The 14,818-nt window shown below is 37.3% G+C and overlaps 1 protein-coding gene across 1 annotated transcript in view; it reads left to right on the top strand.

Annotated features, from left to right (window-relative positions):
- Window positions 1-14,818, top strand: part of LOC103926239 (chromosome unknown open reading frame, human C8orf34) — a 168,114-nt gene that overhangs the window by 57,318 nt on the left and 95,978 nt on the right. Inside the window, exon 7 of the mRNA XM_009335079.1 lies at window positions 2,392-2,558. Within this exon, the coding sequence (XP_009333354.1) occupies window positions 2,392-2,558 (167 nt within the window). The remainder of the gene's footprint in view (window positions 1-2,391; window positions 2,559-14,818) is intronic.

The following is a 14,818-nucleotide window of genomic DNA, read 5'->3' as shown; positions in this document are numbered from 1 at the left end:
ATGTGGCGCTTAGGGACATGGTTTAGTGGGCATGGTGGTGTTGGGTCGACGGTTGGACTCGATGATCTTGGAGGTCTCTCAACCTTAATGATTCTATGATTCTAAGAATTTGGAATTGACTATACACCAAGTGCATGAGACAAATAATAGGTAATACTGATTTAGTTTTAATGTAGCGTATACTTAGTACATCCAAAAGTAGTGGGAATAGTATGGGTTTTATGAGATTAAATGAAACTCTTAAAAGAATGAATTTTTTATCAGTTGTAAAGAATTTTTGGCTACCTCATCTGTATTTCTTTCATCTACTTCATAGTTAATGTAGCCTAAAATAATTCAGTTGCATTTTTACCTGGCAACTGAAAGAGGGAGCAATTTGAAATTCATATTAAATGTTTTCAGTTATAGCTTGTTAAATTTGATTTAGCAACACTTTTAATAAAAAGTGATAGTTTATTGATCACTAATTATCAGGATTTATGTGATAAGCCAGCAAACTCTCAAAACTAATCCTAATCTTCAGTTACAGCATAAGAACAGAAAAGTGAAAACTGTAATTGTCCCATTATTTCCAGGTAATATGTTTTCTTTTACCTATCACTAAACATAAGGAAATGCTACATAAATGAAATACTGTATAAATATCCAGAGTATTAGGCATTGACAGATCACTGGTAGAGTAATTGCCATCAGTATTGTGTGACTCCCTCTGTGTTGTTTTCACAGACCATAGCATACAAGTTTTTTTTCCTGTTCGGTGGAAGGGGAAGCCCTGGGTCCTTACACATTCATAGCATTCTATAGGGGACTGAATAGGCTGCAGAGAACAGCATATTCCTACGGACCACTGGTCTGTTGATAACATGCCCATTTTCAATATTGGTCTTTTCAGCATAAAACAGATCATAGTACATGGTATTTGGGAATCTGTGAGTTGTCTGCTTTTTCTGTCTTTGCAACCACGAACCTCACTTTTTGCTGCATTCAGCAGTGGACAGTGGGAAAGAATCACTGTTTCCTCCTTAAGAACATACATTCCTGTGATGATGAGTAATGGAAGCACACATGTTGTATATCTGAAAGCCGGGCCCAGTTACTTAAAAAAAGAGGGGAAATTAATTTTGAGCAACTGAAAGGACAGGTTTCACTACTACTTTGACTGGGAAAGATAGCGTAGCCAGTCTGAGGTAGCTGTATTAGTGATGTCTTGTCAAACTGATGAAGGGTCACCTTCTTGCCGTTCATGTTCTGGATTGCTACAGAGGAAAGACTGTATTTGTCAGTGGTTTTGTACTGCTATCTGTTGCTGCTGTAAGAGAGCGAGGTAAGGTATTAATATGTGATAAGGGACCGTATAAAAGTGCTGATGGCAATCCTGCTGGTACTGAGCTAATCTTTCAGAAATTTGAACACCGTGAAAATAGGATTAAACTCATTTCGAAGTCGTTGTTAGTACTTTTCTACATGAAAAATTTCCTGGAGAAATTTTGAGAAGAAGCAAGGCTCTTGGGAAACTTCCTCAAGGGATAATATATGTACACAGTGGGGAATCTGGTTGATTTTTAATATGATGCTCTTGTTTCTTAGAGCCCAAAATGAACTAGAGGTTGCAGAGGCCCCATCCATAACCTGATGTCCTAAACTCAAAGCCCGTTCTTCATCTCCAAGGTCCACTTTGTCTTAGTAGTGTTCATCTTTGCAGTGGGAAATAAACTATCATTGATTATACTAAATTTCATACATTTGCAACAGATCTGCCTTCCTGCAACAGGCTTGTAAGACAGTCTGAGGTGTTGCTGATACCCTCATGTGGGGCACCAAACTTCTGAACCGTTGTCTTTGTCTTGATATTGTAAGGAATCAGAAATTGCTAACTGTAGCAAGTGCTGCCTTAGACCCTTCTGCTAACTTCTGTGCAGTTCCAGTTGTCTGTTACTTAGGTTAGGGACACGAATCAACAAACCATGAGAATTGTTATAACTATGTAGTCCTTAATCCTGTGGGGTCGTGATAACATAACCCCACTCAAGGCAGCAGTTCTTTGTTCTCAGCTTTGCTGCTGTGAGATCAATGCCTTAGCAATAATGATTAGTAATTGACATCCTGTTGTTCTGTATATGTGACTTATTTAGACTTGATTAATGCCCATAAAGGCAATGGGAAATTTCCCATCATCATTCAGTCAAAACTCTAGATAGGAACTGAAAACACAAACTGACTTATAACATCCAATGATCAGGGAATGAGTGATAACCCAGCTGGTTTATGTGTGATCTGATGGCATTAATCTTCAGATCTGGAGGACATCATGGGCTACAGTAATTTGACAAATGTGTGTTGTATTTTGTAGAGAGCATCAGTAAGAGAAAGTTGTGCTTTCCTCTCTCTCAGCTTAAAAATGGAACCAAAGACCAAAGGACTAAAACAACAACAGCAGCAACATAAGAAACTGCTGGCTGCCATGCTTTCTCAGGACTCCTTTGATTCTGCTCAAAGCACAGCTCCATCTGTAACTGAAGAAGATATTGACAATGAAGATGATGCAATGGAACTGCTGGGTAACTTAAAAAAATTATGTGTATTTGCTGATACTTTTTTTATTATAGATTAGTCTAAAAAGTGTAATACCCGACCAAGCATAGATTAGTTTGAATCTGTTCCCTATGTTTGAAGCTAAAGTATCCAGCAGCTGTGTGAAGGTTCATAGGGTTTAACTTGCAACTTTCAGGAGTGAATGTAATGAGGACTGTACATGTATGTGAATAAACTGCTAGCTGCATCAAAATCCCATGAAATATCAAACGCTTCAGGTGCTTAAAGTAATTAATTTGATTTCCTACATAAATCACTTGCAGGTTCTACTTGGAGAATGTATTTATGTACAAGGAGCAGAATCAGCTTCACTGGCTTTCATCTGGTTCTTCTTTTTCTTAGCTGTATCACAGTTCTAACTTCAGTGGGTTTTATTTGAAACTTACTAGCTACAAATAGCTTACACAGTGTGAATTTGTAACCTCTCCAGAGGATTTGATTGTAATTTTCCAGTAGACTGTATTGTTAAATTGCACTCTAGAAGGCTCTATGCCCACTGCTTTCTCCCGTTCCTAGAATTACTAGTTGTGAAAGGAGGGAAATTGTTGAAGAAAGTTAATTAACAATCTCTTTTCTGCTGGTTTTAAAAGCTTCAATGTAAGATGCTTAAAAGGTAGTCGTGGATTTCAATTTTTTTTTTTGCCAGTTTTTGCTGTATAGAATCTTTTGTGGGATCAAAGCACAGGAAATACACAATCTCAGGATAGCTCAGCATTCTTATATTTATGAATTCTATCACAAATTATTTGTTTCAGGTTGGACCTTAATCTAAAAATCAGAAAAACACATGGTGCTCTCTCTGTTTCTGTTATATTTCTGTTGCTTCCTTACTACAGTCTTCATAGAATCACAGAATAGTTGGGGTTGGAGGGGACTGCTGGAGATATCTAGTCCAACCCCTTGCTCAAAACAATCAGCTAGAGCAGGTTGCTCTGAACATTGTTCAGTTGGGTTTTGACTTTCTCCAAAGATGGAGACTCTATGACGTCTCTGGGCAACCTGTTCCAGTGCTTGACCATGCTTATGGTAAAAAAAGGTTTTTTGTTATGCTTAAATAATTGTGAATTAATACATACTTTCTTTCTTACAGTAGCTTTAAGTTTGATGCATGCATTTGTTTTTACGGAAAAGAAGAGATAATGGGCTGGGTCATTCAGGTGTCACAGTGGGTCAATTAGTTCTTTGTGTTTGAAGGAAGTCACACTGTTTGTGACTGTGGGCTTGCAGTCTTCATGGAGTCAGTTGGTGTTTCCAGAACTAATTCATGGATTCCAGTGAAGGCCATAATTAGTCTGTAGCTGCGTTATCTCCTTATTTCCTCCTGCGATTTACAGATCTTTCCAACTTTATCAGTGTGACATAAAAAGCAAGCTGAATGGGTGTCTTGTACTGGCATAAACCACAGGACTCCTAAGGTAGTATTCTGTGGCATCTGGAAGGTACAGTAGGTAAGTGTGTGTGTGTGTGAGAGTGCGTGTGTGATTTTATTGGCCTCATTATGTATCACATACAGAATAGAATCTTTTGTTAACTTCTGTGGAGATAGTGAGGAAAAGATATCCAATAGGTGTGTAGGTCTTTCCTTCTAGACATTTGAATCCCTCAAGGTATCCAGAACCAGAAAGACAGTATAAAGGAAATTTTATTTTCTAGTGTCTTGACGTTTGGGCAGAATATTATCTGTGTACAAACAAATGTTTTGGTTTTTTTAATAAGGACTCGATTGTAAGAATCCATTCTGGTTTTGTGCCGTGCAAAACCTGGAACATTTTTCTACCATGCATTTCATCAAAACTGGCAAAGTTTATACAGAATCAACTTAAAACTAGGAAAGGTCACAAACAGGACCTCTGGTTCGGGTAGAGCATTATATAAGCGATTCTGAGATTCTGAAGCAAAATCATGGCATATTCGATGAATAGCCATGGTTATAGTGATTATAATATAGCCATGTTATAGTTACTACCACTGATAGAAAGTTCAGTATGCACATCTTCGTGTTGAAAGTGCTGTGCTTCTGAAAGACTGGGTTTTATTTTAATTCTCATTTTGCAATTTGCTGACAGTATGTGGTTTATATCTGATATAGTGGTTAGGTTACATCCTGCAGAACTGCTCAAAACTTGAGGATATGAGGAAGTGTGTTTTGTTTTCTTTTGAAGGTAACGTGAAGAACTTAAGTTTCTATTGGCAAACATAGGTATTTTTCATTGCTATATTTTCCAGATCAGTAACTGTATGATACTGGGATTGATTTTTTTTTTTTTATTATGTACTGCATTAATCCATTAACTGCTTTGATGCTTTTTACACTGCTTATATGCAGTATAACTAATTTCAAATCATGGCTTTCTGCCATCACTGAATTGCAGGGCATTGTTGCATACAGCTACTTGACTTGTTCCCTTTAGAGTTCAGTATTCGTTGCTTATTCAGCCCTTTCTTAAAAAAATTACAAAACCTCACGCTCCTAAGTCTGGATTCTGGGAAAACAAATTCTACTACTTACAGCAGATGATTTTATTGCGTACCCTACTTATAATGCAGGTTTTTGCAGAACACAAACTTCCATCTTTATGTGTGTTCAAGAGAATCTTTTTCAGAGTTTGATTGATTTATTTAGATAGTAAAAGCATGAAACTGACTGTTGGTATATTTTCTTTTAAAAAAAACCTCCTAGTACTCACATCAGAATTGTCAATGAAGGTTTAGCTAGAATGAAACATTCCAAATAGAAGAAACAATTAAGCTGTTATACTTCTGAAGAATCCATTTCAAAAGAAATATATGTGCAAAGATAAAAAAGAATATTATGGGGCTACATTCTGATTTCACTTATCACTCTTTATATATAACATAAGATGCATAGGAGGGCTGTTAACACATTGCTAACTTTCTAAGTGTGTTCAGTTACGCAGGTGGCTGAAATGGATTACTGGCAGATAACATCATAGTGGAAAGGATCTTCCTGACTTTTAAAAACTGAGAACTGTAACTGTAAAATCACATGTATTTGTAAATGTAAAAGGGTAATGCAATTGAGGTCTGTGACTGAAAATTATATCAGGCGGCTCATTTTGTATACATCGTAATGTCAAGTACTGTGTTTTGTAAATCTAATCGGGCGCTGAAGTAGTTCTTTGTGAAACTCTGCAGTCCTTTTGGAATTCCATGACATTTGGGCTTAAGCTGTCTTTCGCATTTGGCTGAAGTCCACTGAGACTTTAAAAATCATGTTATTCCCTCAGTATCTCACTGATGTCCATTGGAGAGGACTGAACTGTATTTTCCCTGAAATTGACGGGAATATTGATTGAACAGTCACCAAAGAATGACTCATTTGGTTTTAAAAAGTCAATTTTTTAATTAAGTGTAAGAATATAATTGTTTAAATGTATTGCTATGCATAAACATACACATGGTAAAAGCATAAGTTTTTTTGTAGCACACGAACTTAAATATACATTCTTGAGCTTCTTATAAGGAAGATGAAAAAGAAATTCTGTATTGTTTTACACAATATTGATAAGTAGTCATAATGCTCAATCACCTCTTCTTGTTGTCATCCAATCTTTATGCATGCTCACAATATTAAAAATGTTACCATATGTTAATACTTGCTATACAATAGTTAACTATGAAGCACCACTCCAAAGATAATTGTACCCAGGAAGCTCACACAGGTGTGGTTGAAGTGAAAAGTGGTGATAACTGAAGTCTGTTTCCTGCAGGTATATTGTCACATATACCAGTCTGTATGATTCTGAAGAAGCCTCCATGATTTCAATGCAAATAATCATATATCTGAGCTAAACTTAAGTGTTTGCAGCATCAGGACTTGTAAAACCATCTCTTCTTTTCTTCAGAGCTGGTTTCACAGTAATAGTGGGTTTTTTTGCTCAATGTAGAAATCTTAAGTGAAAGTTCAGCGATTGTCTGCCTCGTGTTTATTATGTGTAATTCTTGCTATGCAGTAACAAACCAGAATCTTTAAAGATAGAAATGCTCTTTAAGTAGTAATATATTTTTTAACTATTGCTATCAGGAAATACCTGATGTCTTCTGTTTACTTTAATAACTTTTCTTCTAACCTCTAGAATTTCTTTTTTGCTCAAGAACTTTCCAAATGTTACTTACATAATCATTGTAACACCCCTGAAAGATTGGATGGTGATATATTTACATTTTATAACAAGAGGAGATAAACAGAATTTAGTGAAGATTGCCTTTGCCTGTAGGATGAGGCAATAACTCGATGTCTGGTAGTCTACCCCTCATATAGTCTACGCTGCTCTTCTGATAAGTCTCTGAGTGCTTTAATGAAAGGGTGTCCAATCTGCAGTGCTTTCAGTGCATTTCCTCTGGTTCAACAAACATTCCTGATTTCCCTGTTTTCTAGAGGTCTTTGGCAACATGCAGGAAACAGACTCTAGACCTGATAAATTATTTTAATATTAGCAGCAGGCTGTTCTTTTTTGTTGTCTTTCCCAGCTGGACAAAAACTCCTCCTCCATTATGCGACTAGAATACATCATTTGCCAGAAGAGAGGCCACAAGGCCCTGGGAAAGATAGTATGTGAGTTGTACTACATCTTCAGAACAGTTTTCTGGCCTGCAGTCTGTTTTGTTGGGGTTTAAGTAGAATGATTGTGTGGGAGAAAGCTGTGTGAATTGCTCATCATGTCCCCTTTTGCTGACTCTTCTTTTTTGGAAGCTATTGGGAAATCGGCAACATTACCAGTGAGCATCTGCTGTGTAGTGCATGCACAGAAGCTGACACCGCTGGGAGACAGTAGGCCTCTTCTGCATGCAGAGACTGGCTGCGTACTATACATTGCAAAATTTTCAGTGGCAGATGTAATGCACTGGTGCAAGTGTGTGTTACAGATCTCCGTTAGAAGGGCACTCAGACTCCATAAGGTGTGGCTTTCAATACCTTTTTGAGGTGGAAAAAGGGGATAGCATAGATAATCTTACATACCTTCAGATGCTGGGAACCCTAAGTTGCACAACATTGGACAGACCTCTAGTCATGGCATGGTACGCTGCACAGATCCTGCCGTGCTAAGGTTCACCAGCATTACAGTCCTTCGAGCTCTTAGAAGTAAATAATTTAGTTTAGTTTTTCTTGTAAGTAAAGAATTTCATTCAGCATTTCTACTGTCAAGCAAAAAGATGTTCACGTGACAACATAGTGGTTCACTTTTAAGATAAGACCATGCAGGTGGTGTAATTGCCAAATGCCAAGTGGGAGCTGCCTAAAGTCTTCTCCCTTATGATTAGCAGGCTAACTTTATCCTGCGGCCAAGTGATTTGTGCAGCACAGCATAGTACAGCACAGACCTGCGCCGGCTCAGGTCAATTGTTGCGTGGATCACGAACTCCTCATTGTACGATGGTCCTCAGGTTCGAATCACCAGCAAGCAGGAAAGTCAGTGTAGCACAGTATTTTCATGCCGCTGGAAGAAGATAAGTTTTCTTTCTAGTCAGAGATAGTGATCATTGCTTTAGCCCAAGTCATGGGAAAGTGATCATGGCAGTGTTATTTGTCTCATGTTCTTATCACTGAATGCTGATTCTTTACACTCAATGCAATAATAAACATTGATGTTCTCAGATTCCAAGAAAATATTTAGCAAGGTATGATCCAGCATTATTTTTCTCTTAAAAAAAAGTTGTTCATCTTATAGTATGTCTTCAAAAGTCAAGTGAAATGTCTTTGTATGCATGACAACTATCTGCATCACCACTGCCCTCCTAGTGAAATTTCTGAAAGAAGTTACTGTGTAGATAAACACTTAGCTGCAGCTTTTTTGGAAATTGCCATAGATCTACATGCCTCCATTTCTAATGTCTTACAGAGTGGTGGTCATAGCTTTTATGAAGCTATTCATATGAAGTTTTCTGTTTCCTTCAAATTTCAACAGCTGGAAAGAGGAGGCATGCTCTGTATCTAAAAGAGAAAGGGAAAAAAACACTGGTTTATTGCTTTTTTTACTTCCATTACCTCCCAAAGTGCGTAAAGCATTTACATACTTTTGTGCTCCTCGATGGTTATTACTGGAGCAAAAGAAGGATTGTATTATATAGACCAGGCTTAGCATATAAACGGCCATGATGTTACTGTTCTGTGAATGATATGGCTAGTATGAATGAAATATCTTAAGCTTTACTTTTGTGAGATGTAATTGACTTTGTAAGTGATAGGTATTGGACATTCAGTGGCTTTTTCTTTAGAGTCTGATGTGGAAGATATAGTTCATCCCAATTTGAATAGAATTATATGATTATAGGAAAAATATCAATAAATGCAATTTACTGTTATCACAATTTCTAAAAAGTCTGATCTTCAGCCTTCTGGTTATCTTCCATTTATCTTCAATCTTCTTCTATCTGTATGGTATACAATTTCTGATAATCTTGATTACCAGGTACTTTGAAACTCCTGAAAGATTTAGAATTTGGACACACAATGAACAGTTGAAGGCAAAAGTTCCAAAAGATGTTTCTTCCCTCTTTGGGTTGACCCCAGCAAGCAGCTAGGTACCACAGAGCCCCTCACTCATTCACTGCCCCACAGTGGTGGGCAGGAGAGAATAGGAAGAGCAAAAGCAAGAAAACTCATGGGTTGAGATAAAGACAGCTTAATAATTGAAAGGAAGAGGAAGAAGAAAGAAAGGAAAAAAAAGAAAAAAAAGAATGAAAGAAACCCACCCCCAAAACCTAGAACAAGTGATGCCAAAGCAATCATTTATCACCTCCCACAAGCAGACCAATGCCTAGCCAGTCCCCAAGCAAGAGCTACTTCGGAAAAAAAACACACCCCAGTTTTTGTTGCTGACCATGACGTTACAAGGCCTGGAATATCCCTTTGGTCAATTCAGGTCAGCTGTCCCAGCTGTCTCCCCTCCCAGCCTCTTGCCCACCTGCTGTGGGGCAGAGTGAGAAACGGGGAAAGCCTTTACTCTGTGCAAGCGCCATTCAGCAATAGCTGAAAGATCGGTGTGTTATCAACACTGTTTTAGTCACAAATCTAAAACACAGCAGCATGTGGGCTGCTATGAGGAAAATTAACTCCATCCCAGCTAGACCCAGGACATCCCTTAAAGATATTTTTTTCCAAGTCAGTACTGTCTTTTTGAAGACTGAGAAGTTGTATTGACATGATGGAAGGTTTCCTCTACTCTCTGGCATCTCCAGAGACATAGTTTTAATTTCTTTTAGATAAAGGCTCCTCTTCTCCTCCTGAGATAGGTTGATCGGTGTACAGTTAGATCTCTTGCAGCTGTTCCCCAATTTTATGTAGCCTTTCACTTACCACTGATTATGTTCTCCCCATGGGTGTTTTAGACCATAATTGTGGACTCCAGAATGTCTTTCACATTTGCCCTGTGTCTCTTGTGTTCTTTGCTTCTTAATTAGTCTTTGTTGTGCAGTAAGGCCTTAACATAGCACTGAGAAGTGACCATAGTTGTCACAGATGGTACAGTTTGTAAGTGATGGTATCTGGCTGGGATTCTTATGCTATTGCATAAGTGTACCGTAAGTGGTAAAGACTGTAAAACCTGTAGAGCTCAATAGTGAGCATTATGGTTACTATTCAGACAACTGTTCGTCTTCTATCGACTTACATAAAGAAACATTCTTTCCTTCCAGAGGTCGTATTTGCAGTAACTTCTCTTTTCTCTCACTCTTCCCTTTTAACACATATATTCTGTTATTTCTTTACTGTAGTTGGTTCTGTGGAGTTTACCTGGAGAGATCCATGTGCAGGATCTAATCTTGAGAATATGTAATAAATGTTGAAGTCTAATGGAAAGTGTAGGGGAAAAAGATCAACAAAGGAACCACCAAGGTTGTGAAAAGGAGTTTCTCTTTTAAAAATGGGCAATTATGGTTAACTTGTATTTTTATCTTCAGGCTACAGTGATTATCTTGCTCTAACTCTAGTAAGTCTCATTAAATCTTTACCTTTTTTGCTTGAGCTTTTTTTTTTCATATATTCATACAATATACGAATTGTCATGCTGTGCCTCAAACAATTAATAAAGTAAATGCAGATCATTTTTATGCAAATGTAGTACACAAATAATGACAGGATTGGTAAATCAGTTGGAGTAATTATTTTTACAAAACAGTTAAGGTGAGGAATAACCTCAAGAAGTGTTTTTAAATTTTTTTATGGCATTTCACTGAAATTTTAACTACAATGTTATTGCAGATACCGTTGACAGTATTTTTTACCAGATTCCTTGATCTGCAGGGCTATTGTCTAGAGAGAAGCCATAAACTTGAAATCTACTGCTAATTTTGAAGCAATGTTTTCGTGCATTATACTTGTCACTGGACACCTATGTAAAAGTTTAACAAATACCATATTCCGTATTTTTTTCTTTCTGCAGATATATAAAGTCACTGAAGCAAGAGAGATGCGCAGGTCTGTTTTATGTCATTCATGGAGTTCACTGATTTCAGTTCATCTTGTGGTCATATGCTAAAAGACAGCAACATCAGTGAGAATCTTTTAGTTGATCTGAGTTTAAGCAAAGCTCTAAATGGTTATTCAAAGAACAGGGATTTTGTGTTTAAAGTCTTAAAATAATGAAATCCTGCTCTTGAATTTTACTACAGGTGTTTGATGTTTACATAGAATTTTTAGACTGACAATAACTTCTAGTAAGCTTAGTAAGTTCTATAGTTTGGTTAAGAGGGTGTTTGTAAGGTTAGAATTATGAATTGATTTAGTCACTGCAATACTTGTGTAGTTATTTCTGGTTTGATAAGCATAAAATGGGTTGAAACTGAAGTTGATTATGCTTCATATTGCTAAAGGGAAAATGGAGAGAGAAAATCAATTATAGTTAGAGATACTAGATTCTCTTGAGTTGAAATGAGCTAATAAAAAGCTTCAAAAGAATGATTCATTTTCAAGAAATAGATGTGTACTGAATATCATGATGTGCAGGAGCCTAAAATGTCATTTGGTTACAGATCACTCAAGGAACCAAAGCTTATTTTAAGCCAATACTTAAAGAGCAGAGCTGGGACACCGTGTAATCCTAGTCCCCTGACTGTCCAGATCAGAGACCTAAATGTCTGTACTAACATAGCCTTTTTATGGCCTGTATGCCTGGGATTTCTTCTAAAGGAAGGCAAGGTGACACAGTACCATGGTATATATCACTCGTTACCATGTGATATTGATCCCAATATCATGGGATCAGACTGGTACTCTTCTACACTTGTAAATTTTTGCAGTTTTGATGTCTAATGGCTGTGGAGACACAGGGGTCCCCTTAGAGAAGCTATAGGAAGAAGCTTCCTCCCACGCCAACACCATTTATAAAAAAGACAAGAAGGTGATTGTCACAGCCAACTCTGTTCCCCGATCTTATTTCTCTGCCCACCTCCAGATGTGCCAAGCACATCAGATGTCGGGCAAATAACGAAGAGCTGTGGTTGAGTCAGGTGGCATATTTTAGATAACATTTTAAGCTATGGAGTTTAAGGAAGTATCTTTTCTTGAGTTCAGCATAGTTGTTTTGTGGAATGCATTGCCACAGAAAATTGTGGAGGCTACAAGTGTAAATACACAAAACTAGATAAATTCACAGAAGATAGATCAATACCACTCTACTAAATATGTTGGTTCTGGTACATTCTCTGTCTCAGTCCCAAATTTGGAAATTGCAGGGGATTGAGAGGATCTTTACTTACTGTCTATATGCTGCTGGCTATTCTGAGTCAGGACACTATGCTAGCTGCTCCTCAGGTCTGATCCAACACCAATACTTCATGTACCTTGGTGTCTCCCATCATTTGAAGTGGTATAATCTGAACCTGTATATTTGAGGACTGTATGCTGTATAATTCTGATCCTTTCTTGAAATTTTAGTGGCTGAAAATGGCCAAGGATTTTCAATAAATATTCATTATTTTTACAGAATAGAAGAGCTGGGATAGGAAAAATGATAGGTCTAATAGGTGTTTATTTGCATATGTGAGAAGGGCAAGGTAAGGACTTCAGCATCCGTCATCTTCTACATTCCTAGTGATTGTCTTTAGCATCACATATCCTGCTTTGCTATATGCTTTGTGGCCCTTTAAATAAGGCCAGACATTCCATAGTGTATTCCGTTATTTTTTCCAAATAAAAGCGTATTTTATTGGGAAAATATCAGATGAGATCTGTACTAGTGAACTACCTCAGTCAGACAAAATATTTGGTAGTAGGTAGAAAGCTCACATTCCTTATATGTAGATGGTAAACATTTGCTTTACTGTGTTGAATCAGGGCCTAAATGAACAAGCATTGCTATGGTAGGTTACTGGAGTTAGAACAATAGGTTACTAGAGCTAGGGTGAACAAGGTACAACTGATTACTGATTTTTCCTTTATAAGAATCATGGGGCTTCAGTTGAAACTGTCTAGACAAGTTCAAAACAAATAAAAGGACATATATTTTCATGTACTGCACAGTTAATCTATGGACTTATTTGCTAATGGTATTGTGGATGCCAGAAATTTACACATGCTGAAAATGAGCTGGACAGGTTAATGGAAGAAAAATACATCAAGGGCTGCAAGATATAGAAAATACCTCTGCTTCAGAAAGTCCCTGGCTGTGAATCAGCTGGGGCTGAGGGATTATGCTAGTAAAGTATCGTTACGTACTTGCCCTGTTCTTGTACTCATCCCTAGGAATGGGATATCCCTAGGATGCTGGATAAATGGATGTCCAAGCTACTTCGTACTTTTTAAGGACACTTAGGTTAGTTTAGACATACTACTGGGAAATCCTTCAGTGGCAATATATAAAGAAATCCAGCAATGGATATAATTTCTTTCGTGCCTAGACCTGTTTTTAGTGATGCCACTGACTCTCCAGTATTAGTAATCTGCAGTAACCTCTGCATATACTTATTCTTTAGTTTACACTGAAGCTCAAAATATGAATGTCGGAGTTCAGAAGCTGGCTGGGGAGATTCGGCCCACTTGATTGACTAGTCTGTGTGCTAAACTGCTGCCAGTTCCTGAGCAATCTCATTCTCTTTTTGGAGCGTGCAGGGAAAGGAAGCATGAAAGAAAGCAACAGTTACAACTGCCAAGCTCATACTTTGGTAAGAAATGACAGGATTTCTTCACTTGGAGATTCAGAAGGCAACAGTGGAACTGCGTGAGCTCTGGTGAGGCTTCCTTTCTACTCAATTGTACACAAGTCTGAAATCACTGTCTTCATGGTGGGAGAATAGGATTGATGCAGAGTTATCAGGACAATTTAGGGAGGTGGCAGCAGATCAAGAGGTAGTATGATTACCTGATTTCAGGGATCATAAACCCTTACTGCTAGTGTTTGACCTGCTTCAGTGAATTCCTTGGCTTTGGGTTTTTTTTTCCGTTACTGAGGAGAGAGATCGTTCATCAGAGTAGTAGATAGGGAGAGGGCTTATTCAGAAACACTTGTGAATTTAATTCATATTGGGAGGCAAGGATGTGAAGGCAAAAAATTATATCTGAACACAGCAGAGCTTAAAGTTATTTTTCATGTTAATATGTGGCTGATTAGTGTCATGTTTTTCTGAATTGCTAGAGCGTCCTTTCCTTTGAATAAAGTGTCTTTTATTTTATGTACAGATAAGTTGCTCAGAAGAAGATAATTACTGCCAGTAAGGGCACTCAGGGAAGTATAAATTTAGCAGGGTTTTGGTGGGTGGCAATAGAGATTTATTTATATATTTAAATAAATAATATAACAAATATAAATATCATAAATAAAATAATAATTATAAATTAGAATATAGTAAATAAAATATATTTATTGCAAGAGAAATTCCTAGGTATTACACCCCAACTCGTGGTGCTGTTTATAATATCTGACAGAATATGATGTGTATAACAACACAAAGTAAGAATTGAAGCAAAATGAACCAAGACAAAACTATGAATGAAATGCTTCAAAATGTGGTTTTCTGTCTGTCTTTCTAAACTGGAATTTGTTGAGACGAAGGCATTAGAAATCCCTGTAGAAAAACTGATTCTACTGTCATACGCTGCACAACACCAGAGTACCTTTTCCAAAAATTCGTATTATGTTTTTCTGATACATTCATTACTTGGTGAAGCCTTTCCAATTGCCGAAACTGTAATTGAATGCTACTTACAGAAAATAGGTTTTTATTTACATTTCATAATGCATATAGATGTTTTAGGTTCTGGTACAGTTAG

This window comes from Pygoscelis adeliae, unplaced genomic scaffold, assembly GCF_000699105.1.
Source record: "Pygoscelis adeliae isolate BGI_AS28 unplaced genomic scaffold, ASM69910v1 Scaffold101, whole genome shotgun sequence".
Taxonomy (NCBI): domain Eukaryota; kingdom Metazoa; phylum Chordata; class Aves; order Sphenisciformes; family Spheniscidae; genus Pygoscelis; species Pygoscelis adeliae.
This window is presented reverse-complemented; position numbering and strand designations above follow the sequence as displayed.